The 27912-nt window shown below is 43.9% G+C and overlaps 1 protein-coding gene across 1 annotated transcript in view; it reads left to right on the top strand.

Annotated features, from left to right (window-relative positions):
* Nucleotides 1-27912, top strand: part of F13A1 (coagulation factor XIII A chain) — a gene marked incomplete at both ends in the record, with an annotated part of 188633 nt that overhangs the window by 147539 nt on the left and 13182 nt on the right. Inside the window, 2 exons of the mRNA XM_080709828.1 lie at nt 8558-8845; nt 15806-15966. Of these exons, the coding sequence (XP_080565954.1) occupies nt 8558-8845; nt 15806-15966 (449 nt within the window). The remainder of the gene's footprint in view (nt 1-8557; nt 8846-15805; nt 15967-27912) is intronic.

Genomic DNA, 27912 nt, shown 5'->3' with positions numbered 1-27912 from the left:
TAGCTACAGAGAAAAACAGAACGAGTCCTCTCTGCTGTCAAGGACTGCCGGGACACGTGGGGACAGAAGCCACAGGTTACAGGGAAGGACCCCCAAGCACACTGGGGCCAGAGAGGGCCTTGTGGCCCTCACAATACTCTGCTCATGCTACAAGGGCTGTCCTTGCCCAGGGTGCCCTGGTTAGCAGAGCGGACTTGAGTTCTCAAGGAAAAGGCAGTAAGGCAGGGGAGGCGGAGGGGACTATGCTGCTTTGTAAGATATTAGTTCTGACTGGACAAAGAAATGAAGGAAAGGCAAGCATGTGGCAGTCAGCGAGCCACACAGCCAGATGGCTTTCAGACATGCAGTAGGGCAGGGCTGCCATGAACTGTCAGCCTCCAAGGGGACAGTGAAGGCCCAACCAGAACAGAACAGAATTTGATGTCAAGAGAGGAAAGAGTAAAAGCCAGTCTATGGAAGAGGACTGAGGGCTTGGCTGAGGATAGGCAAAGATGAAAACAACAACACTCCCTGTTCATGGGGAAGGCTTCTGAGATCCAGGCCTCCATCATCTGGCACGAAGGCAAGGATCAGGGAGAGGGTGGTGTGTGTTCTTATCCAACTGGAAGATCACCTAAATCCACACGAATAGTCATAAGAGACACCCATCCTGCTTCTGGGCTGGAGTTTGACCCCAGGCAGATAACCAGTCTGTTCATTAAGGCTGGCATTTACATTTCAAACTCGAACTTTAGAAATGACCAAGAGAGTGCTATTTCAAGAAAGACATCGAGCCTTCTTCCGAATATGGCGAGAAGAGTGATGGGCTGCTGGTGTCTGCCACAGGCCTCGAGTCAAGGGCTCGGTGTTGGCACTCTGATTCTCACAGTGAATCTCTCCTATCATTTCTCTGAATCCAAAAAGGCCAAGTGCAGTCACTGAAGCACAGAGATGAGTAAAAACATAGAAAAGAAATTATTGCCAGATTTAGGAACTATTTTAATTAATTAAATTGTGGGAAGATCATTTTTCACATCCACTTACTAAAGTTCAATATCAATCTCGTGAATTTTTTTCAAAATATAAGATTAAGAAACTATAAAGCATTGGAAAACAGAGTTCAGAAAACTTGTACTGGGGCAATCTATCATCTTTTATGATGCTGTCTTCATCTTCTTCCCTCTTCACTTCATCAATGACTCCCTCTGTCGCCTGCACTGTCATCTCTCCTTCAGTTTCCCTTTCCAATTAGCATTTCAGTGTCTCCTGCATTAAACAAAAAAATTTAAAATTTTTAATTGATGCATTGTAGTCATACATCTTAGAGGAATACAAGATGGTAGAGGCATACATGCACACATCACTCAGTTAACTCTTACCCAAAACCCACTCCATCCCCTCCTTCTCCCTCCTTCACATGTTTGGCTTACTGATTGACTTTGATATGTTTGTAAATACACATTAGAGAATTTCCCTCTTCCCTCCTCTCATCCCCTCAGTTAGGTCACCTTATTTGCTCATCTATAGTATCTCTCTTTTTGTCTAGAGTTCCTCCTATGAGCCATTTTCTCCCTAGCTTCCACATATTAGGAAGAGCATTTGATTTCTTATTTTTTGTGACTGACTAATCTCACATAGCATTTCCTGTATTAATGTTCTCCATTTCCATTCATTTCCCTGCAAATGACATATTTGTGTTTTTTATGGCTGAGTAAAATTCTATTGTGTACATATCCCATAGTTTTGTAATCCTTTCATCTGTTGATGGACATCTTGGCTGGATCCATAGTATGGCAATTGTGAATTGTGCAGCTATGAACAGAGATGCATTAGTTTGGTATTTTGGTTTCCATTCTTTTGCGTAGATACCCAGAAGTGGTATTGCTGAATAATATGGTAAGTTTGTTCCCATTCTTCTGAGGATCCTCCATACTGTTTTCCAAAGTGGTTACACTAATCTGCAATCTCGCCAAAAATGTATTAGAGTTCCCACTTCTCCACATCCTCGCCAGCATTTGTTGTTGTTTGTGTTTTTAATGACTGTCATTCTAGTTGGAGTTAGGTGAAATCTCAGGGTAGTTTTGATTTGTATCTCTTTGGTTGCTAATGATGTTGAACATTTGTTCATGCATTTATTGGCCATTTGAATTTCTTCTTTCATGAAGTATCTATTTAGCTCACTTACCCATTTTTATTGTATTATTTGTTTTTTTAGTGCTGAGTTTCTTGAGGTCTGTGTATATTCTAGATATTAGTCCTCTATCTGTGTTGTAGGTAGCAAAAATCTCCCATTCTGTTGGCTCTTGGTTGAGGTTCTTGATAGTTTCCTTTGCTGTACAGAAGCTCTTCAGTGTAATGCAATTCCACATATTGATCCACCTTCTAGTTTCTTGTGCTTTTGGGGTCTTGTTGAGAAAATTCTTACCTGTACCTATGTGTTGCAGTGTTGGACCTTATGCCCTTTTCATGTAGCTGCAAGGTCTCTGGTCTAATTTCCAAGTCTTTGATCCATCTTGAATTGACTTTTGTGCAGTGTGAGAAAGTGGGGTTTATTTCCATTTTTCTGCATATGGTTAACCGGTTTTGCCAACACCATTTGCTGAAGAGACTATCTTTTTTCCAGCTTTTGGCCCCTTTGTCAAAAATCAATTAGCTGTAAGTATGCAGATTTGTTTTTGAGTCTTCTATCCTGCTCCATTGATCTATGTATCTGTTTTTGTGCCAATATCATGCTGTTTTTATTGCTATGACTTTGTAGTATAGTTTAAAGTTGGGTATTGTGATTCCTCCTGCATAGTGTTTTTTTTTTTTTTGTGTGTGTGTGTGTGTGTGTGTGTGTGTGGTACTGGGGATGGAACCCTTCTACCTCCAGGTTACTCTTCCAGACCTATTTTTATATTTTTTTATTTGGAAACAGGGTCTCTTAAGCCAGAGAAGCTGGCTTCGAACACTCCAAGCACAGGAATTACAAGCGTGAGCCACCATGCCCGGTTCCTCCTGCATAGTTTTTGTTTCTGAGAAATATTTTTGCTCTTCTGGGTTTTTTGCTGTTCCAAATTAATTTAAGGACTGATTTTTCTATGTCTGTGAGAAATGACCTTTGTAATGTAATGGGTATTGCATTGAAATTTTTACAGAATCCTTTTTCAACATTGTATTCTCTATCAAACATGTCCCATTCTGCCCTGCTCCTGCCAGCACACCCAGCTCTGGAAAGAGCCACCCGGATCTGCACCTCTTTACCCCTTACCCACTGCACTGTGATTTCTGCTCCCAGCATATCCTTCAAGTTCTTCTGCCCAAAGTGCAGGACCACCTGATTGTACATAGCATCAATGACCTGCAGGCTTCATTTTGCTTGACCTTCCTACACTTTGTGAGGACTGTATCCAATCACCTTTCTTGAATTCCTCTCTTCCCTTCACTTCTATAATATAACTATTTCTGGTTCTGCCCCCACCCCTCTCCCCCTTTGCTTTTCCTAGCTCCTGCTGCATCCCTAAGCGTGATTGCCGTTCTTCACTCCTTTCTGAAGGCGTCTTGATTCTAGCTTCGCTCCTTGGGCTCCATCTCTACCTACTGCACGTTCTTCCTACATAGCTACTGCTACCTCTCATGCGTCTTCTGAGCGCTCCCAAGTCTGTGTCTCAGCCCAGACTTTACCCATGTGTCCCACAGATACCCGAAACTGAATCTTCCCAAATGCTACTTTCTCTCGCTTCCTCCTCCTCCTCCCCTCCTCTATCCTAATAAGGTAACCACCACTCACCCAGATTTAGCAACTTGAGAATCAGTCAGACAGCAAATTTTCTATGTATCTCCTCTGAAATATTTACTGCCCTCCTCCGGCTTCATGGACATGTTCTGAGAATAAAGGAGAATTGGATGTATAAAACTCTTCATATAGGGCCTGACCTTGGTGAAGGTTCCATAAAAGTAGGCTTCCACTTCTGTTAGTAATGCAATTATTACTGCCATACTGCTCCAAATGAGTTGGGGCGATGATTATTTTTCTCCTAGAAAAGAACAGCTGCAGCTTCCTTATCTCACCCTTCATCCTCATCCCCCTTCCTTCAGTCTAACCCCTACCTTGCTGCCAAAGTGCCATCGTCTAGTGTGTAAGCCTGAGCCTGCTACAGTGTGGTGTAGAAGCCCTCACTCTCTTCCTGCTGCCTCCAGAGCATTCCAGTCACAACTCACAAAGCCTCATTAGCTGACTTTTGGGCCCCTGCTTTAAATCATCATTCTTACCACTGGGAGCCACACAAAACTTACAGGAAGAAGAATTTTATGTGTTCATGATTCTGCAGACTTTAATCCATGTCAGACAGGCTTCCAAGCAGGTCCTCAGGGCATGATATGGGGAGCAGAAAGAGAGATGAGAGCTTGTGTTACCTCCCGGCAGCAGGGGAGAGAGGGGAAGCTGCAGTAGGCAGCTGGAAAAACCTTGTTCCTAGCCACTCCCCAGGGACATACCTTCAGCCATGTCCCTTCTCTGGTCATGGCTGCCTTGCTTAGTACACAAGCTTTGGTGGACATTTTTAATCCAAGCCATAGCACCCTCCTTATTGAACCTCCTGACCACACCCTCCATGTATCACAAGCAGCAGCCAGATCAACTGCTGGCAGCTCCTCCACCAAGCCCAGGCACCATCCACCAGAGTCCTACGGTGTCCCAGCATCTGTGATGCCCGTGTCTGTACCTCAGTCTCTCCTCACTGGTCCTTTTTGTACCTGTGAGGGAAAGCCTGGGTTCTCATTTGTGCCCAGCTCAGTGCCTGGAACCTCATGAAGGGTCAACAGCATCCAAGGACGAAGCGAGTGAGCACAGAGAAGGCACTTTCACAGGCGAGACTACCTGTAAAATGAGTTCACCTGGAACATTTAGGATCTGTTGTAAACGTGGAAGTTTTGTATCTGGCTGAAATTAGCATGCTTTTGCAAACCTCGATCCTTCAGAGTCTCCTGCCAGCCAGGCCCCAGGTCCTGGGGACATGGAGGTGGACAGGACAGACCACATCCCTGCTGTTGTAGAACTTGCATTCCAGCAGGAGAGGTGATGTCACACAGGAACAGGTGCCGTGATGAGGCAAAGAAAGAGACCTAGACTTGTGTGAGTGAGAGACGAGAGGCCTGGGGTTTGGACACAGAGAGGGATGGAGGGGGCACTCAGGAGGTAATGTTGGAGCCAGGACAGGAGGCCTCATGCAACATGAGAGAGCTATCCTTATCACATCCTAGTTAACAGGAAGGTGTTTTTGACCTTGCTCCTTGAAGCTACAAAAGACTCAGAAAATACAGTCTGGCTTTAGATAACCTCTCACAGCAGCACAACATTGCCTGTGGCCCCGAATTATACAAGATGTCAGTGCACCAAGCATAACTGCAGAGAAACATGAATTAGGTTGTGAGTTCTGGGAAACCATACAGTCCTCTCCTTCTGGTGGGTCCGCTCTGCCTGCCATGGCCCACTCAACCCTCCCTGCTCCTTGCAGGAGGAAGCCAAGGATCCGCCAGCTGAGGCATCTCTCAAACTTGAGCATTGCTCAAAGCTCCACACAAGCCTCTCTCTGCCCCTGCCCCTGCCTTCGGCTAGCTCAGCGCCTCTCCCCGAGGGCAGCATCTCCCAGCTCTTGTTCCTGCCGCTGGAATTTGCTCCTGCAGTTTGCCTAAATACACATTTGGCCTCCATCCAAAGTGATATCGCTAATGCCCTCCTTCACGTGGACCTGTTTGCCAGATGGTTTCTGCTGAAATATTTCACTGCACTTTCAGTTGCCCTCACCCCTCCTTCCCTTCATTATCTCCCTCTTACTGATCTGCAAACAGGTGCTCCAGCCAATGCCTGCCCTAGACCAATTGTTTCTGGCACTTTTTTTTTGCAGTCTTGGCAATCAGGGAAATTGTTAATACACACTTCCACCCCACCTTACACACACACACACACACACACACACACACACACACACACACAACATTAGCATACAATACCTGCTGGCATTTTCTGTTCTTCCAGAGTGGCTTCCATTTATTAGGCACTTACTCCTTCTAATTCACATGATATAGGTGTCCTTACTTTACAAATGAGGGAAATGATCGTATTCATAGTGCCTGGCCCATGCAGTTGTTATGAGGATTGGACAGGATGATGCAGAGCAAGCATCTATCCCAATGCCGGGCACGTAATTAGCACTTAATGATAGTTATGACAATTAATTGACCTCTTCACCACCATTGCATTCAATTATTCATTGGTAAAGTAGAAGACAATGTCTTAAAATTAATGTAATTATGAAAGCCAGCATTCTTATTTCAAAGTGATTTTTCCACCAGCCATTCTCATGACTAGCTTTTAAAAACCAAGGGATTTAGCTGTGTTGGTGCAGCCTGGGAGGCTCAGACAGGAAGATGGCAAGTCACAGTCAGCCTCGGCAATTTGGTGAGACCCTCAGCAACTTAGCTAGACCTTGTTTCATTGAAAATAAAAAGGGCTGGGCTGGGTGTGTAGCTTGGATGTAGAATGCCCCTGGGTTCAATCCCCAATGCAAAAAAAAAAAAAAAAAAAGCCAAGGAATTTGCCTTTATCTTTTCATCTCTGTCCTCCATCATGGTACCTGAAAATACACCCCAAGATATTTAGAATAGACAAGAGAATGGCGGCCACCCTTCTCCTCCTCCACACGCTCATCCTCCAAAACAAGCATTTTATCGAACACTATGTAAGGACTTGCAGCCCAGCCTGTCAGTCTAAAGCACACACACCCTCCGAGGCCTGATATGCATCTGTGTTTCCTGCTTCCTCCCCTGTACAAAGCTATTTTTTTCTCCTAAAGAAAACCCTCCCACCATCACTCTCCCCTTCATCTCCATCATGACCCCTTCAGACACTCACTCTCTGCAGCGCACTTTCCTTGAGACATCACAAACTGCAGTAGGATTTGGATGTGTCCCCACAGGCCAACAGACATCCCTCAGAAAACATGCTTAGGGTCAGAAACATCTGGGAGAACTTATGCTACAGAAAAGTGAACATGCTTGGGCATGGTGCCACCTGCTTGTAATCGCAGTGCTTGGAAGGCTGAGACAGGAGGATTGAAGGTTGGAGGCCAGCTTCAGCAACTTAGTGAGACACTGTTTTCAAAATAAAAAGATGATTAAAAAATGTAAAAATCAGGCTAAGGGCATAGCTCAGAGATGTAGAATGCCCCTGGACTCAATCCCCAGTAACACACACACACACACACACACACACACACACACACACACAGAATGATCAGGCCTTCTTGCTGTAGGACTTTGTCTTAGAACCTCTAATGGGCTGAAGAAGGCTGTGATCCTCCAGAGCCCTCTGGACAGCTTAGGGTTCTTCCAGGTATGACCCGGGAGACCTTGAGAAGGGAAGGCCAGTTAACACTTTGCTAGAGACCAGTGTTTTTCTTTTTTCTTGTAACTTATGCTTTTATAAATATACGCTTTTACTGATCCATTGCAATTCTAATCATAATGAGGGCCAGAGTGATAGGAACGTAATTCATACAACACTTGGTGTGTTTCCTTCTGAAATCCCCGCTCCTCCCCTTCCCTGTACACATTAGAGAGAAAAGAGTATTTTCATTAGGTTTTAGATGGCTGTGATTGAAGCTGTACCTTACAAGAACAACTCAGAGGAGAAAAGGCTTCTTTTTTCTCACAGTTTCAGAGGTTCAGTCTGTGGTCTGCCAACTCTAAGGCAGAAACTTTGTGGTCACGGGCCAATGGCAAAGCAAAGCTGTTCAACTCGTGGTGGTGGAAACTAGACTGAGAGGAGGAGGCCAGGGACAGACATAGCTGTCTAGGCCACGCCCCACCGCTCACCTCCCCCAGCCACGCCCCGTTTCTGAATCCGGCTTCACTGACAACATATGAGCTTTCCTGGGGGAACTCCCATATCCATCCTAACACTCAATATCCTAGAGTGACTCATTATTTGGAAAAAATCTATGCTTTCTACCAGGCAGGATAGTGGGCACCTTGGATGGTGAATAAGGGCAGACAGGAGCCCTCCAGAGCCCACACAGGAAGGAGCAAGTGGGAAATTCCCAAGAGAAGAAGGAAGGAGAAGGACAGGCCTGTTCAGGGGGAGGCAGGACCCCTGAGTTAAAGAAAACTTATATTGCAAAAGACAGAGCAGCAAGAGGTAACCTTCCAAAATCTTTGCTTAGCAGACCCCAAATTCTAGCTATGTGGCTTGGGCTCAGGGTGGGAAGCAAATTGACACTGAAGTTTGAGAAGAATTGATCTCACCAGTTTTTCCTGCTAAATCTTTGGAATAATGGCCCTGGAGAACCAGCCCTTAAAGCAGCTCCTTCAGTAACCTTCTTTCCAGGTGGACCATGGTACCATCACTGGCAGCCTGAACAGCTCAACACCTCTCTGGGTACCTGGCTTTGCAGACTATATAACAGGAATAACATCTGCACCTGGGAAGGCTGTAAGCGCAGACAATAAGACAGAAGGGCATGGCAGGTTTATGGAGGTAGTGGTCTCTTCAGGGGGCTGTGTTTTCTTTTTTCTGTCATTATCTCTGGATCTCTCCTAGGTAAAGAAGAAGAAAGATTGGCCCTAGAAACTGCACTGATGTACGGAGCTAAAAAGGCCCTCAACACGGAGGGCATCGTCAAATCCAAATCTGACGTGGACATGGACTTTGAAGTGGAAAACGCAGTGCTGGGAAAGGACTTCAAGCTCATCATCACCTTCCAGAACAACAGTCCCAACCGGTACACCATCTCAGCCTATCTCTCCTGCAACATCACCTTCTACACCGGGGTCTCCAAGACAGAATTCAAGAACAAAGCATTCAATGTGACACTGGAGCCCTTAACCGGTAAGCTAACTAGGGTTTGGTCATCTCCAGGACTTGTCTTCTGGCAATCTGTCCCAACTGACGACCACACCCACTCACAGCTCTCTGTCAAATTCAAGTTCAAGTTCTCCGGAACGTGAACCACACAGGGGAGCTCACCTAGAGTAGGAAGGCCTCATCTTTCATCTTTACATCTCATGCATAGATGTGAACAATGAAATTTTCAAAGCCTAGAGCCCCATGAATCATGAGAATTAAATATAACCTCACTCCAGCTACTCAAAGTGGGGTCCATGGACCAACAGCAGCAGCAGCCCTGGGAACTTGTTAGAAAAGCAGAACCTTGGGCCCCACCCAGACCTCAGGAACCAGAATTTGCATAGCAAATTGGATTGGTGTACACAGCAAACTGAGAAACGTGTGTCTAAAATGTCCCATCTCAGGAAATATGCCTCCTCTTCCAAGTTAGGGAAGGTCTTTGGGGGCTTTGGGCAGCTGCCCAACAGGAATAGTGTATTTTGCTTTACTATGTGAAGACAAAGAGACCTAAGCTCTGCAGAAAGACTGTTTCTCAAAATTGATCAGCCTGATATCTAGGGAGAGAGTCTGTCACCAGTAAAAGAGGCTAGAGACACAGAATGCGCCGTGTGAGAACCTGCGGAGGGCTCTGGGCTCTCTGCCATCTCTCCTAGGACTTCTTTCTCATGCTTTATTCTTTCTAGTCTCCCCTGAACATTCATCCTTCCAAACATTTTTGTCACTACAAAAATTCAGAATACTTTAAGTAGAGTGGGACCTGTAGCTTGTGTTGGGGATGACAGTTTTGGCTGGTCTCGTTTTCTCTGCGGTGCTAGTATCTTTGGCCACACAACTGACAAAAATGAGTCAACCAAAAGGCACCATCTCCAGGCAGAGTGCTAAGTTAGAGAAAACTGGAAAGGACCTGCTAGTTCAGGGCATTGGATTTCTATTGACCTGACATGTGGCACTGAAAAGAAACAGGAATAGAAGGCATGCAAATAGTTCTTACACAGAAGAAGCAATCAAAAGTAACATGTCTACCTTTCCTGGATGACAAGATCACATGCCACAGTTGTTCTCAGGCTTTCTAGGCTCAGTGGCTGTCCCAGCCGACCGTATCCTTCAGGATGCTATTCCCAGAGAAATGGAAAAACTAGTCCTAAAATCTCTAATTTCAAGAAATCTGCCAGAACTTCATGAAGTGTATAGCCCTAGATTCAATAATGTAGCTAACAGTTAAGAAGTCACCGTGGTATTTTGGGGAAAATGAGAAGATTAAATTATTTTTTATCTTGAGGTGGAGGAATGGATTCTTACAGGAAAAGCAACATAAAGGACTAGAGAAAAAATTCCTCATAACTATTTAAGGCAGACACATTTGATTTTAGAGAGTCTGAGGCTTGGGATTTTTTTTTTTAAAATCTGGATATAAGGTGTGACTGCATTACCCATTAGCTCTATGTCTCTGGACAAGTTTCTTAAACAATCTGGGATTTCTCTGTCTTTATGTGTCTATAGGAAAATACCACCCGCACTAGGGAGTCCTTCATTCATTCACTGAACATTACTTCGTGTTTGCAAGTCCAGATTCTGTGTGCTAGAGATAGAGAAATGCCTACTCTTACAGAGTTTCTAATCTCATGAAGAAAACAAATAATAAGCAATCAAACAAGTATAGTTTTATGTATAACTGGGAAATATAAAGCAGGTTAAGGGTGGCAGGAGCATTATCCTTAGGAATGGAGTGGCCTAAAAAAGCTTAAGAGTGTACTAATGAACATAAACTTGATAGAAGGGCAGGGCTGAGCATTCTAGGCATAAGTCGTTTATGCAAAGACTCTGGGGCAAGAGCACAAAGAATGTGTCCAGTGAGAATCAAGGAGCCAGAATTGGGAGAAGTTGTGGTTTGTTTCCCCAAAACTCATGTGCTGGAGGCATGGCCCTCAGTATGCTGGAACTGGGAAGTAGTGAAACCTTTAATAGGTGGAGTCTTGTGGATAACTAGGCCATGGAGATTTTCCCTTGAGAAATGACTGATAGTTGTCTTGTGGAGCAAATTAGTTTGTGGGAGATCAGGTTGTTATGAAGCAAGGTCACTCCACAAGCTTGGCCCATTCTGCACATGGCCAGTTCCCTTTTTGTTTGCCCTTCATAGTATGACATAGCCATGATGCCAGCACCATGCTGTTTGGATCCTTCAGTCATCATAATTGTGAGTCAAATAAACCTATTTTCTTTCTTTCTTTCTTCCTTCCTTCCTTCCTTTCTTTCTTCTTTCTTTCTTTCTTTCTTTCTTTCTTTCTTTCTTTCTTTCTCTCTTTCTTTCTGGTGGTACCATGTTTCCTAGAAACCCTTCTACCTCCGGGCTACACTCCTAGACCTATTTTATATATTTTTTAAATTTGGAAACAAGGTCTCTTAAGCCAGCGAGGCTGGCTTCAAAACAATGCAATCCTCCTGTCTCCGCCTCCCAAGCACAGGGATTACAAGCGTTCGCCACCATGCCTGGCAAACCTATTTTCTTTATAAAGGACTCAGCCTCAGGCATTTTGTTATAACAACAGAAAACAGATTAAAACAGGAACAAAAGTGACAAGTTGGAAAGTAGTGGGTGCAAGATCATATAGAGAATTGTTAGTCTTTGTAAGAACTTGCCCTCTATTTCTGTGAGCTGGGGAGCCATTTGAGGGCTTTTAGCATGATCTAGCATTGTGTTGAGAAGACACTCGGGAGGTCAATCAGGATACTATTGAAATCATTCAATGTGAGTGACACATGATGGAATAGTTGGTACTGGTCAGAGCTAGTCTTGAAGGCAGATCCCACATGATTGGCCAATGGACTGGTTATGTGGTGTGAGAGGAGAGTGTGGAGGAAAATTACACGAGATAGAACATATAAAATGCTTTGAACGTGATTGGTTCTCATTAAGTGTTTACTTCCAACATTCTGAGAAACTACTGTGTTCGAGGCAATTAGAGGCAAGGCAGGTGACAGAAGCCAGTCCGCATCTAGACAATGACAATGAACCAAAGGGTATAAACTTGGGCCCCAAGCGGGCCAGTTCTCTTGCTCATGCCCCATTACCTGGGACCCAGCATCTATCTCTAGACTTAGGAAGCTAAGAACATGCCTTAACTTATGGAAGCCCTGTCTGTCAAAGTCCTACCCTACCTCTCTCCAATTCAATTAAATAATGAACTTATATGAGTTAGTGGATTGGAAAGGCGGAATAGATTATTTCTCTAATTCATCGACCTACAGACAGCAAACCAAACCTAAGCCTGTCTATATTAATGTAGCCTCCTCCTCCTAATTCAGCCTACTCCAGGATTCACTTGGAGGGAATTGGAAACTCTTGCTTTAGTCTGCAGGTAGGTGCCATTAATTGCAAGCACTAAACGGCCATCACAATCCGAAATAAATTGCATTACCTTGCAAAAAGGCACAGAGTTCTAGACCTCAATCAAGCCTTCTTAGGTGCCTATATTGCAAAGAAAGTTTTCCAAGTAGAATGAGAGGTGTACTTTCCAGCCTGGTGATTAAAGGGAATGTGTGGGCTAGAATCAGCTTGGGAGATTTGAATAACTTAAACCTCCCAGTACCTTCAAAGGTGCTATCATATCCACTTGGCTATATTTAGTTTTCTTTGCTTTTTGGAAAAGAGATGAGGCAGCTCCAGTCTGTGTCTCCCTTGGTTTTCCCCAGACACCGTAAATGATATTGGCAGCACCCCAGCTCCTCCGCTCATAGAGTGAAAATCTATTCCTCCTTCTCTTGCCACGTTTAATAAACTTTATCTAGAACAATTTCTTGTGCGGTGGCAAAACACAGCACTTACATAACAGCCTATTTCAGGAGCACTGTTCTCTTGGGCTCTGAAGCACAGCCCAGTTTCTTTAGTGCTGTGGTTTAGGGAATGCTGTGCCTCTGAGAAGAAAGGAGTCCTGATGCTGAGACTCTAAGGGTAGCAGGAGCCTCTGTAAAGATGGATAGAAAGAAGGCAGGCATATACCACTAGCCTAAAAAAAAACCCTGCAAGTCAAATACAGCCTCCAAAAATAGGCAGAGGAGGTCCATTTTTTATTACTATTACTGGAGGCAGCTAGGGGCAAAAAGCGCACTCTTCAAGGCTGACACTTTGCCACTTTATCCACCCAGATCTGGGGGCGGGGGTATGAAAATCAGGCCGCACACTTGCGTGAGGTCCTATCCAGTGGGGGCAGCTGGATCCTCATCTATCTGGACAAGTGACTGCTCTGAGAGCTCTGAAAGCATAATCCGGGTGCAGGACCAAAGAAGACAATATGAATGAACCATCTTAAAAGGCAGAATTCAGGGGCCAAGGTTAAAGTAACATCATAGCTTCAAAGGAAAGGCTTTAAATAGAATAGCACTTCCCAGGAACCTAGCCAACAGAGCCGATTGTGAAGCACTTGCCTCCCATGGACCAACACATTCAAGTAATCTACAAGGCCTAAGGCAGGATTTCTCAGCCTTGGAACCGCTGATGTCTACGACTGAGCACTCCTTCGCTCTGGGCTCCCCTGTGGATTGTAGGTATGAGGCAGCATCTTTGGCCTCTACCCACCGGCTGCCGGTAGCAATCTGCCACCAAGCCCAGTTCTGACAATCCAGGAGTCTCCAAATACTGCCAAGTGTTCCCTGGGAGAGAAACAGAACTGCCCCCCATTGACAGCCACTAAATTAGTATGTCCAGACTTTCAGATCCTTGGGGATGCAGGACTTTCGTTTTTTATTTTATTTGTGTGTTTGTGTATGTTGTACTGGAGATTAAACCCAGGGGCAGTCAATCTCCAAGCTACACCCCGTCTATTAATATTATTATTTATTATTATTATTATTATTATTATTATTATTATTATTATTATTTGAAATAGGTTCTCACTGGGTTGATGAGAGTCTAAGTTGCTGTGGCTCATTTCGAACTTGTGATTGTCCTGTCTCAGCTTCTCACATACTGAGATTACAGGCATGCGATACCATGCCCTGCAGCACTTTCAATTTTTAATCCCAAACTGTCCTGACTTTACCCTAATTCCACCCCACCACAAGGTTTGAGCCTCCTTCTCTCAGAGCTTCTCACACTGAAATAGGCATTCCTTATCTGATTCCAATGCAGGCTCTGATTCAAAGACTTGGTGGGGCCAGAGGACCGGCTCTCATGATGGTGCTGCTGCTGGTCTGCAGAACACACCTGGAGCAGACACACCCAGGCCCAGGAGAGAAGGGCTGCATCCTCCAGGGGAAGCAAAGCTTTCCATGGGGCTGATTCTGCAGATTCCCTGGCTTTGGGAACAGTGCTTCCCATCCCCAGCTGCACATTAGCGTCAACTGCAGAGCTTTTTAAAAATACCAGTGCTGGACTGGGCGTGAATCTCAGTGGCAGAGCGCGAGCTCAGCATGTGTGAGGGCCTGGGTTCTTTCAGTCCTTCTCACCTCCCTCCAAATACTGAAGTCTGGATCCCAGTCTTCATGGCTCTCATATCATTGGTCTGGATTGGGGTCCAGTGTGGCAGGTGATTGCGATGTCAAGCTAAGGTGAGGTCTCCTTGATCAGAGGGTAAGAGGCCATCATAGCGCTTCCACATCTGTAAAGTGGTTTCCAAGTCCAGTGCTGCCCAAGGCAGAGGCTTCCTGTGCCCTTGGTCTTCAGGACCAGGGCAAGTTGCCACAGACCCAATTCCGATACAAACATCCCCACAGGAGATGATGAGTATGGCCAATGCACCTTCAACCCAGAGGCAACAGCAAATCAGGAGACCTGTGCTGTGCGCTGTACTTGCTCACGCCCGGGCAGCATTGCATCCTCCTTAGGGACTTCTGCACAGTCTGGCAGGCTAGAATGAACTACCCTGGTACTTAAACTACTAGCCGCAGGAACTGTTTCCTTCAACAACTTCCGAAGGAAGGAGGGATCTTTGGCAAAAGCCAGACATTGAGCAGGAAGGTGGTGGAGATGTCTGTGTTTATAGTCTGTGCCCTGTGGTAGGGATGGAGACGTGAAGGGCCCACTCGCCTGCTGGGCCTGCAGGCTGATGGCACAGCACAGCCACCTGGCTCTCAGAGGGTCGGTGCAGGTGCCACACCTGTGCTGGGCCAACAGAACTGTCCTTTGCTGTCTAGAATCCAGGGCTGTGGGAAATGGGGGGAGATAGAGGAAGTGGGCCAGAGCCACAAGGTAGATTCACCATCCTCAGCCCAGGTGGTGAATAGAGGGGAGCCCCACCCTCCAGATGTCATCATCATGAAGTCCCCAGTACCTAAAACCTGACAGCAGTGACTTCAGGAAATGTACTTTTGGCACAGAAATCTCCAAAATTAGGGGCTTGGAGACAGCTGAGTGCTTTGGGGAGAAACTGGTTACAGAGCTTCTTTCTCTTAACCAGAAAAATCATGATATCAGATTGGTGTAGAAAAAGCTGGAAAGAAAATGTGGATCAGTAAAAGGACAAAACTTGGGGAGGTAATAGCTCTTCCCAAGAGTGCACCAAGATTCCCTGGTGAGATGCATCTCATTACACAAGGCGGGGGGTGAGGGGCACATGGAACGGTAGCCATGGTCCTGGCTGCTCCACAGCTACCATCCTGGGATTGTCCCAGTCCAAATCAAAGCAGCCAGTTAAAACTCCTTGGTCACCTATTTTAAACATCTTCATCACAGTTTTCCATCTTACAACAGGAAAAAGCAACATTTGGAAAGTTTGACACACTTTTTGTAGTAAGACGTCACTGAATATTAAATTTTCAGCACACTCGTTCTTGGCCCAAGAAACAGGAGAGCTTGTCCCCAACTGACTCTGTTCCATTTGCCCCTGACCTTTGCTGCATTCCTGGTGACTTATGCACTAGTGTCGGAAGGATGGGGGACCGAGGAGAAAGTAGAGCAGGTCCTGACTCGGGTCTTGATGCTGGCCTATCTGTTTTTCCTTCTGCCAGTCAAGAGAGAGGAGGTGCTGATCAGAGCGGGCGAGTACATGAGCCAGCTGCTAGAACAGGCCTTCCTGCACTTCTTTGTCACAGCACGCATCAATGAGAACAGCAACGTGCTGGCCAAGCAGAAGTCCACTGTGCTGACCATCCCCAAGGTCGTCATCAAGGTCGGTTTTAGCATCTCATTTCAAACAAGGGAGAAAGGCAAGATTGTCAGACACTTGGACGGTGTGTGTGTGTGTGTGTGTGTGTGTGTGTGTGTGTGTGTCTGTCTGTCTGTCTGTCTGTCTGTCTGATGTGTTTGTGTGTCCTGTTCCCAAATATTAAAATAAAATAAAATAAAATAAAGGAGCTAGGATCCTCTTGTTCTTTGAAAGAAGTAAAACCACCCTATATATAGTCGTGCACATCTAACACTCCTCGTCTTTCCAGATTTAAATATATAGATGTGACTGCAGATATAAATATAACCTGTGGATATAAACACACTTGTGGAGGAAGATAAAGATGTGTAATGGATACAGAGACAGAACTTTCAGTGTCTCCAGAATAAAGTGGGTCAGGCTCGCCAGCCGTGATGTGAACTGCCTACATTACCTCCATCTGCATTTTGGATGGTAACACTGTCCGCAGAGCTATAATTTTATACAGTAGGAACACAAATTAAAATGTACAGCTTGATGATGGTGACTTTTAAATATATGTATAAACCCTTCACCCACCAGCCATATGAAAAAATAGAGGCTTTCCAACACCCCTGAAAATTCATTCCTTCATGTTTTTTCTGACATCAACTCCTTCTGCCATCACCAAGATGACCATTTTATTTATTTATTTTTGTGTGTGTGGTACTGGAGATGAAACCCAAGCTGCACTACCAGTGCTGTTTTTTATTCTTTATTTTGAAACAGGGTCTCACTGAATTCCGGAGGGCTTCACTAAATAGTAGCTGAGGCTGGCTACAAACTGGGATCCTCCTGCTCAGCCTCCCAAATGCTGAGATTACAAGTGTGCACCGCCATGTCCAGATGCATTTAACTTTTTTTAATTGGTGCATTGTAATCATACATCTTAATGGAGTACAAAATGGTAGAGGTATACATGCACACATCACTCATTTCTGAGTTCTGCAGGTTTGTTTTGCTCTTTCGGGAGACAGTTTTAATGGTGCCTCACCAGGTACCACCAGAAATTTCTGCTCAAGGGACTTGGCAGGAGACAGTGGGAGGAAAAATGGAAGTATGGAATCCTGTTTCTCCTATGTCTCAGGAGCACAGCTGTTACCTCTGGTGGCATCCGAAACCAGCCATACCCCTGAGATTACTTCCTGTCTTGGTAGCAGGAATCTGAGTATGAAACAGAGATTCTTTTTTTTTTAATTTGTTATTGGTGCATTATATTCATACATCATATTGGGGTAAAAAACTTATACACATCACTGATTTAACCCCTACCCAATTTCCACCCCATTCCCTCCCCATCCCTCCTTCTTCCCTTGCTTGGCTTAGTGGTTGACTTCAATATGTTTAAGTACATTGTGTGTTTTAGAGATTTTCCTCTTCCCCCCTCCTTTCTCCTCCTTTAGGGTGTCTTGTTTGCTCTTCTGTAGGACATCCTTTTTCATCTAGAGTTCTTCCTATGACCCATTTCTCCCTAACTCTCACATATTAGGAAAAGCATCTGATTTCTTATTTTTTGTGACTGACTAATCTCACTTAGCATAATGTTCTCCAGTTCCATCCATTTCCCTGAAAATGATGTAATTGAGTTTTTTTTAATGGCTGAGTAAAATTCCATTGTGTATATATCCCACAGTTTTGTAATCCATTCATCTGTTGATGGACATCTTGGCTGGTTCCATAGTTTGGCTATGGTGAATTGTGCAGCTATGAACATAGATACACATGCATTAGTTTGGTAGTTTGGTGTACTTTCTTTTGGGTAGATACCCAGAAGTAGTATTGCTGGATCAAATGGTAGATTTGTTCCCATTCTTCTGAGGATTCTCCATACTGTGAAACAGAGATTCTAAGGAGTGACATCATATAACACCCTTATCTGGGTCTGAGAGACTTCCCAAGTATGTGTGGTGTGTGTGTGTGTGTGTGTGTGTGTGTGTGTGTGTGTGTGTGTAGGCAGGTACCGTGGGTTGAACCCAGGGGTATTCTCCCTCTAAGCTCTACTTCCAGCCGTATTTTTTTTTAAGTTTATACAGGATCTTACTTAGTTTGCTGAGGCTTGTCTTGAATTTGTGATCCTCCTGCCTCAGTCTCTCAAGTACTGGGATTATAAGCGTATGCCACCAAGCTCAACTTAGAGAATATTCTTGAGGTGACTAAGAGTGATTAGTATAGGTCTTCCTAAACTGCATTTCTTTAAAATGATATATAAATGAAAGTCTGATAAAGCATGTACACACACACACACACACACACACACACACACACACATATATGTTGGTACAGGAGATTGAACACAGGTGTACTCTACCATAAAGCTATACCCTAGCCATTTTGTTATTTTGAAACAGGTTCTTGCTAAATTATTGTACACTGGCTTCCAACCTGCACTCCTACTGTCTCAGCAGCCTAAGTGTTGGGATTACAGGTGTGCACCAGCATGCCCATCTAAAGTCGACCTGTGGAATAGCCCTGGAGGCAGGGGACGGGTGCAAAGGGAGTGGTGAGGAGTAGGCCTGGAACCCCAGGGATCATCTGCTATGGATCTTTTGCAGAGGCGGCAGCTGTTGTGTGGCATTCAGAAAGGTAGCTTTCTTTGGGTCCTTCCTAGGCTCAGGACACTGTTATCAAAGCCTCACATGCCTCACTTGATAAGCCCACAAGGTGGGAGTACTAACACCTCCACTTTACTTACGAGAAAACCAGAGAACAGAAAGGCTGTTCTCAGTGCCCGGCAGTCTGTCTGGGAACTGGCTCACTCTCCCACTTTTCATGATCCGGCCCTGTGTGGATGACACATAAGCCACCATAAGATAAGGCTCATCCAAAATAGAGTCCCCCAAGTTCACACTGAGGAGCAGAATGCCAGGCCCTTCATTTCTGTAAGGCCTACGCTGACACATCTCTTTCGTACTTTCGCCCTTGTTACCGTCTGTAGACCCAGCAAGGCATTACCTGCATAAAAGGCTTTAAGAGCCAGAATAAAAATGAGGATGTACAAGTTGCAGGCAGAATCAGAAACAAAGGTAAAACAAAGATGTGTGTCTTGGGGTTGCTCCAGGGATGTTGTCGTGCTGTGAGATCATCAACCCAGTAGCATAAGGGGCCTTAACAGGTGGCCACCCCTTATGGCCGACCCCCTTAGAGATGTGTGCTGGGTCCTGCCGCCCCTCCCAGCTACATGGTGGAGGCACATCTTTCTGCTCTCCTGGGCTATTGAGTGGGGCAGTGCCTGAGCTCAGCCCTGAACCTCTCCCACCAGGATGAGGCCTGTAGCCTTTCCTCAGTATGAAGCCATGGCTTATCCCTGCAAAGTCTCAGGAGAAACCTTTCCACACCGTGATGTGCTCAAACTGCAGCAGAAAATAAAATTTAATTGCACCTCTGATAATAAACTGGGTGCACGAAGGAAACTGTTATCTTTGATCTTTTAGGCATTATTAATTTGAAGGATTATTCATATGTTATCATCTGGATTTAGAATTTAAAGAGCAATTTAATGACCCAAGGGCAGAATCAAAAATACTTTATCCTGCAGGTGAGCAGACCTGGGCACATTTGTTCTGGTTTGATTTCCACAAAGGAATCAGGGATGCTGCACCTAAAGGACACTTGCTTAGAGGCGAGGCCATTTGACAGAGACTGAAGTTAGGGAGAGATGCAGAATCTGGCTTCGGTCCACGGCCAAGTTTGTTCTGGGAAAGAGGATTAAGGCATTGTCAGGTAAGCCTTAACCATTAACCCCAAGAGTAAACAAAATTCAAACTGGGGGAAAAATGTGCTGGAGAGAGTATAGTAAACCCTAAAAACGTTGCAGGTTATCACTGAGATGTATCACTGAGATGTATCACTGCTAATTATGGAAGCTGACTAACAGACCAGGGACCTGGGATGCTGCTTAGGGGTCTGAAGACGTGAAGCACAGAGCCATAGTTCACAGATGGCATTTCTCAACCTGAAAGTGACTGAAGGAGGGAGGGAAGCCTGAGAAAACAGGAGAGGGGATGGGGTGGGGTGGAGGAAGGGAGGGGATGAAGAAAGAGGAAGCGAGAAGAAAGCACCAAGTTGCAATGTTACACAGAAGACCTCAGGGAGATGAGTCAGGTAAATGGCATGAATCAAGATGGGCGTGGTGGTGCACATTTGTAATCCCAGTACTTGGGAGGCTGAGACAGGAGGATTGCAGGTCCAAAGCCAGCCTCAACAATTTAACGAGGCCCTCTGCAACTTGGTGACACCTTGTTTCCAAATAAGAAATAAAATGGAGCTGGAGGTTTCTCTCAGAGGTAGAATGCTTCTGGGTTCAATCCCTAGTGCCACAAAAAAATGGCCTAAAGCAGGAGCTAGAGAGCTAAACGTGCAGAACTCACACTGGCTCAGAGGTCCAGGATCATCTAGGACACCTGTCCTGAAATGCAAAGAAAGCACTAGAACGTCTTCCAGGCTGTTTGAGCCTGAGATGGGCTCATAGCTGACTCCGTCTCCACAGGTCCCCATGAATTAATGTGCCAGGCACAGAGGGAAGAACTTGAGAGGAAAAGGGTAGGAGATGTGACCCTCCCGTCCCCAGCTGGTGGCAAGAGGAGGCTAGCACGCGGCTACCTTGCTGATGGCAGCTAGGACTTAGTAAGACCTTTAATACTGACCATTTCTCTTGTATTATCTTTTGTATCCCTCCCAGCCACCCTATGGGGTGGGTATTCCTGTCACCTTCATTTTACAGAGGCCCAGAAACAGTGGTGTCTTGTATCATACTGCTCCGCAGCCAGATTGTATGAGCTCAAAGCCTGCTTTTTCAACATCATAATCCCTGTCTATTCCTCTCTTAGCATCTGTTCTCTCCTGTGTATATAAGAGATTGTGACAGCTCACCTCCTAGGGTTCCTGTGAGTATTGAATGAGCCAATGAGTGTCTCAGGCCCAAGTCACAGTGAACACTTGGTGTGTGGTGTTGTTGCTGTTGCTGTTATTGCCACTTCTGCTCCAAATTAACCTGCTCATTTCACACACCTGCTGAGGGGAAGAAGTTTCTAACTGGAGTCATTCTGACTCAGAAAAATGTACAGATAACCACTAGGCTGTGCTGTTCTCACAGTGGGACCTTCACAGAAGTCAGGGGTAGAGACTGCTTTAACAAAAGGAGTTGTGAGTTCTAAGAGAAGAGAGATCAAAGTTGGATAGAATATCAAGAATTAAGACTGTACCTGGGCACTGTGGTTTGTGCCTGTAATTCTAGTACTTGGGAGACAGAGGCAAGAAGATTGAAATTTCAAGGCCACAGTGCAATAATTTAGCGAGACCCCATTTCAGAATGAAGAAATTGTAAAAGGGCTGGAGTGTAGCTCAGTGGTAGAGTGCCCTGGTTTAAATTCCCAGTACCATTCACACAGAAAAAAATAATTAAGACTGTAGAAGGATAAGCGTTCCTCAGTGAATGGATTATGTTCAACCACAGACATGGATAGAGATCATCCAGACTCCAGAAGAAAACATGAGCAAGGGCAGGGACCAGGGATCTGGGAGTCAGGTGTGCAGAGTAACAAGGATCTCGCCTTGGCTGGAATAAAGGTTGGAAGCCAGGCACGAATAAGGATAACCTGAGAAAGGCAACTTGGGGCCATTTTGAGACGACTCTTAAGTCTGTGGGTGAGAGCTTTGGAACTGACTCTGTGCACAAAAGTCACAGTGAAGATTCCAGAGTTTGAACACAACATGATTGCCAACTCTGTCTGCACAAGAGTTCTCACCCCTCTAATTTCAAAGTCTTGGCCCAAAGAGTAGTCTTCTGGGACTCTCCGAGTGAGTCTTGGGACTGGAGTTGCATAGCAGCTGGAATCCAGCTGTTCTTACTTACTCCCCTTTCAGAGAAAAATCTAGATCACCCTGGAACAATTATTGGGTCCACCTCTCTGAATCCAAGTGGCTGTCAACCTAAGCAGTTAGGACAGTGGCTACATGGTCTTGTGTCCTAATGGACCCCATCTTGGATTTTTTCCATTCCCATGGCAATAAAGATTGGGCTTGGGTTAAATTTGTCCCCAGTTAACTATTCCCAGCACCCGCTGTGCATGAATCATGGTGTGTGATCATCATATGGAAAATGGCAGGGAGAGGCATTCATTAAACTTTAATGAGCACACATTTCTCTCCTCATGCTATCAAAATATTTTGATGAGAAAATTGTATTTTATTAAAAGCAGACATAGAATTTTCTCTGCCTTCCCATGTGCTGATTGTTGTAAGCTGCTTTAAGTCAGGAAAAGACTCCTCAGAGTTTAAATTTTTTAATTAACAGCTGGTTTTGGGGAGACGATGGGGGCCGCCAAGGAATCCAACTGGTCTCCAGACTGCAGACTGTCTTGTCTGGGCTCTGTGGTCCATAATATGGGAACAGAAACCTGAGAAGTTTCTCCCATTCTCAGCAATGTGGGTTTTATGGCCTCATAAAATCAACTCTAGTGAGAAGTCAGCAGCAGCCCCTGCTGTAGAGAAGTAGAAAATCACAGTGGCTGAGGCACCGCCCAGCATCAGACCTGGTTCAGATTCCTATCTGGTTTTCTCTGGGCTAATGACCACTTTATATGCAAAATAATAAGTCACCCAGAACTGTCACTGTCAACCTCCCAGAGAGGAAGCAGGGACCATCCTCTGAGCAAGCTCTCTTCCAGGAGGGTCCTTACACCAGGGCAGATGGATCTTGTGCCCATCAGGAGTGGGAGGGAGACAGCAAGGGGACTAGTCCACCCCATTCACCATTCACCAAGGCCTGAAATGGGGAGCTTTCTCTTCTACCTGGCCCAGGTACACTGTGGCTCGACCCCACTCCAGATCTCTTCTGACTATAGAAACTACATAGTGTGTCACCAACAGCAGCCCTAATCTTTTATTCCACCTGGGGCCCTTCTTTAGCTGTCTGTGGATTTTATTGTGGTTAGTCGTGGAATCCTTGTAGATTCCCTGCTGCGCGTGATCCTGGAGTGAGGCGTGGTGGGCTGCTGAGGTGCGAGCTGAGTCCCTGCTGTTCTGACACTATGATTCATATGCTTTTGTCCCAGTGGACAAATTAAAATTGGGGGAGCCACTTTAGATGCAATCAGCATCCCGAAGTACTGACAGCAAGATGAGGCAAGTTATGAGACTTAACTACAGTTAGTTGTTTTTGTTTTGTGGTGTGGTGTGGTGTGTGTGTGTGTGTGTGTGTGTGTGTGTGTGTGTGTGTGTACCCCCCAGAACCCTGCGCAGGGGAAGCCTATTTACCCCAGGGGACTCCAGGTGAGATACCTGCAGACATGTTTTCATATGCTCAGGGACTGACTGCACCCATTGATGGCTGTTTTCAGGAGAATAGTGGGTGTGCTTGGTCAGGCAGGAGAGTACATACTAAACTCTATCTGGGGGTTGAGCCCTGTTACTCTCTCTCTCATTTCCATCCACCCCAGCACAACTGTGTAGCCATGTACCCCTGAGAAAGAAACGAGACATCACTGGTAACCACAATACTCAAATCATAATTTGGTTCATGCATTTTCTGTTTTCTATTTTATATATATATATATATATATATATATATATATATATATACATACACACACATATATACATATATATACACATATATACATATACAATATATACATATATTGTATATATATTTCTATGCATGTATATACACTCAAAAATATCTAGAATAACCAATCTCCTCTACCTGTCATGTAATTTCACTATATTTGAGCTACTGTATATCTTTTTTAAAAATGATTTTTCTATTTTTATCCTAAATAGAAAATCCTATTATCATCACGTAATATATATATATATATATATATATATATATATATATACACACACACACACACATACATACTTACTTATATATATCAAAGCCCCAAGGCCACCCTGTCACATTGTACTCTGGCGTAGGAATCTAATTTTTTCCCCATAAAGTCAAAAAGAAAGAGGTGGGTGGTAGATGTGTTTTCAAATTTAGTTCAGGGTCAACTTATAATCATTGTCCCCAACGGATGGTTCGGTGATAACATAAAAAGCTAACACTGCAAATGATACTTCAGTGGATTTCAGAAAATAAAGAAGCCTTTCCTGCAAAAAAAAAAAAAAAAAGTTACTATTTTTATCTCTCGTCCGTCAGAGATCACAGTGTAGGTAGTGTTTAAAGATGAATGTTTCAGAGTCAGAAAGACCTAGATTTATATCCGGGTTGGTTCTGCCAACTTACCGGCTCTGTAACCATTTTCATGCATTTTCTAGGTTTTACTTTTCTACCAATAGAATGAGGATAGTAATAATGTCTATCTACAAGCCCATAGGGATGGACAGATTAAATAAGATAACCTAAGTGGAATGATGACCATAACACCTGTGTTATTAAGTATACACCAAATAGTTATTAGTATTCATTTTGAAGTGTTTTTCACTTTATTACACCTTTACTGGTGACATTATTATACATCCTAGTGAAATTCAAAGTGATACAGACATACATACAACGGTTGGTGTGTTTCCCTTGGTCGGTTTCTCCCCGCTCTCCACTCTCCTCTCCCCATACAGGCTATTGAGATCAGCAGTGATATCTTTATATATGGACATAACATTATTTGAACTGTTCTCTTCCTTGATCCTTATTTTGCTCCTCCCAACCTCCCTCCCCCACTCTGCTCCCACTATTCTACGGGTCTCTCTCCTCATTTATCTGAAGTCCCTTTTGCTTCCTATTTTCTCTCTAGCTTTCACACATGGGAGAAAACATATGACACTTGACTTCCTGAGACTGGCTGGTCTCACAGAGTACACTATTCACATAAGGGCACTGAGGTACAGATAGGTAACTTGGAGTTTATAGTCATAGAATGGGTGAGACTTGAATGCAGATAGGTCGTTGCTTAACCCCTCCCTATAATGACCTTGCCTAATAATAAATACTGCCAATATTATTCATGGAAAAGCTACACTCGAATATGTGTATACAAGTGAATATAACATTGTTAGCCTGGACACTCAGTATTGGGAAAGAGGGAAAAGGGGAAGGGGGCATATATTCACATAGCACCAAGAACTGTGTGAATATATGCCACTGTCAACATGATCAACATTATGATGTGAGACTGTAGTGCACCAATAAATAAATAAATAAATAAATAAATAAATAAATAAATAAATAAAACGTTTCCAAACATAAGCCGGGTGTAGTGGCGCACACTTGTAATCCCAGCATTTGGGAGGCTGAGACTGGAGGATCATGGTTTGCGGACAGCCTCAACTACTTAGTGAGGCCCTCTGCAACTCAGTGAGACCCTGTTTCAAAGTAAAGAATAAAAAACAGGGCAGGAGGTGTAGCTCAGAGGTCAAATGCCCCTGGGTTCCATCCCCAGATCTGCAAAACAAAAACAAAAAAAATCCAAACATAAGAAATAATAATAAATAAAACTATAAAATTATACTACTAATATTATTAATATGCTATATATTACATATCATCTCTATAATATATTATATTATTTACCAATAGTATAAAATAGGATAATAATATAGAACTAGAAAATATTATGGTATTATTAAGCAGAGTCAGTGTAGAGTGTCAGTAAACCATGTTCTGTCTTTAAGCCTCATCTACTCTACTCACTGTATAAACTCAGGATTATCTGTGCCTCAGTTGCCTCATCTGTAAAATGAAAATTCTTCATGCGGCTGTGAAGATTAAATGGCAAAAGAATTTTCTATGATGATGGGACTGTTCTAGTCCACATATCCAATATAGTAGCTATTAGCCATACAAGGATCTTGAGCCCTTAAAATGAGATTAGTGCCACCGAGGAGATAAATGCTTAAATTTTAATCTCATTTTAATTAATTTAAATGCCCCCATGTGGCTAATGGCTACCATGCTGGCCGGCACAGATTTACACACTGACCAACCATGGTCAAGTCCAACCATGGTACAGTCATGCCCACTATTTAGTAAACACTAGCCTAAGTGTTAGCTGGGAGCACTGTGGGTGCTGGGGCTGGTGAGCAGGGTTCACAAACAAGGGGTTGCCTATTACCAGCAGTGACCAGAAGATGAGTAAGAGGGGGAGAGAAGTAAATTTCCAGTAATACATGGAAGACATGATTGAAAGCCCTTGAAATACAAGCTGTTCGGTAAATCTAGTAAGTCATATGAATCAAATTGGTGGCTTAATTCATTCTTGCTTTTTCCTCAAACTTTCTCCTTGATTTCAGTTTCAATTTTGCATATGATTATGTGCTTGTAAACAGATATTCGGTACCTTGTGATTTCCTAAAAAGTATTTCCTTCCAAAAAAAATTGACATAAGTGTTTCCTAACCTCCCTAGGTATGTTGTATCTATGAATGTGTGTGTGTGTGTGTGTGTGTGTGTGTGTGTGTGTGTGTGTGAGAGAGAGAGAGAGAGAGAGAGAGAGAGAGAGAGAGAGACTTTCCTGTTTATCAGTAAGCAGAGTAACTGCTTGTTATGAAATAAAAGACATGAGCACAGTATATCAATATTGTTGAGTGACATTTAACTTGGAAAAGCATCATAGCAACAGACTGACTTTTTTAAAGCAGAGATATTTTAAATGATGTATAGAAATAAAGTAAGGACCATCAAATACATAGAAAAACATTTGATGTTACCAAGAATTACATACATTTTATTCTTTTCTCTGGTCCATATAATAGATATGCTTTTGTAAAGTCAATATACATATAACCTTCTCTGCATTGCGTAAAGTATCTCTATAAGGTTTTAAGGGAGCAAGGAAATCAGATATACAATTGTACTCGTGTGGAATTGTTTTTATAGGAAAAAAGAAAAGGGAATTATGCAGATTCCTGAAAGAATTCAATGAAAACAGACCTTGTCTCCGAAAATAGAAACTGTTCTCCACATCTCACAGACACCATAGCGTGGTACACCACCCAAGTCAACACATAATAGAAAAATATTATGTGTAGACTCCATTTTCATCAAAGGAAGTGGGAGGAAATACCTCCACTTAAATCTCCCAACTAGGAATGGTGATCTTGAAAGCTGTACAGCGTTTTATATTTGGTTTGGTTTAATTTTTTTTTTTTTTTTTTTTTTTTTTTTTTTTTTGGTCGTACTGGGGTACCTGGAAGCCCTTCTACCTCCGGGCTACACTCCCAGACCTATTTTATATTTTTGAAACAGGGTCTCTTACACCAGCGCAGCTGGTTTCGAACCAGCGCGATCCTCCTGTCTCCGCCTCCCAAGCGCGGGGATTACAAGCATGCGCGGGGATTACAAGCATGCGCCACCACGCCCCAGAACATTGGTTTGAATTTTTAAGATTCAGTGTTATCTCAGTAGTCAAGGCCAAGAAGGTCAAAGTCTGGGTGCAGGAAATTAGTATCAGAAAAGGTACACTAAGTCTTTGTTAACTGCCAAAGAAACACAGTTCAACACGAGAAGGGTCCCTTCTCTCATCTTCCTGCCTCTTGGCAGCCTTCTCCTGTGTCAGGTTCCTGTGTCAGGGAAGTCTAGGCATTATTGATATACCCATGCTAGTAGGCAATTATAGAGATGATATCTGGAAGCAAAGTGATTAGGCATGACACATGAAATTATCTAATCTTCTGATCATATTCAGATCTGAAGCTCATCCCTGAAGGACTAGCCTCTTGAATACAGTCTGAGTGATTCAAAAACCCAAAATCTGAAGCTTCCTGAGTGGAAAGAAAAAGTTTTTGGATTGGGGGGAATTTTAGATTATTGATATTTAACTGAAGTCTATGCAAATATCCTAAAACTTGAAAAAAACCAAAATCTAAACTCCTGGTTTCAAGTATTTCAGATAAGGGATATTCAGACTGCACTAAAGTTCCCCATGACATCCTCAGTGACCTGAAAAGGTATACTCTGTTTACTACAGCATAACAATCTTCCTGAAGCCGG

The sequence above is a fragment of the Muscardinus avellanarius genome (assembly GCF_963383645.1).
Source record: "Muscardinus avellanarius genome assembly, chromosome: 14".
Classification (NCBI taxonomy): Eukaryota; Metazoa; Chordata; class Mammalia; order Rodentia; family Gliridae; genus Muscardinus; species Muscardinus avellanarius.
This window is presented reverse-complemented; position numbering and strand designations above follow the sequence as displayed.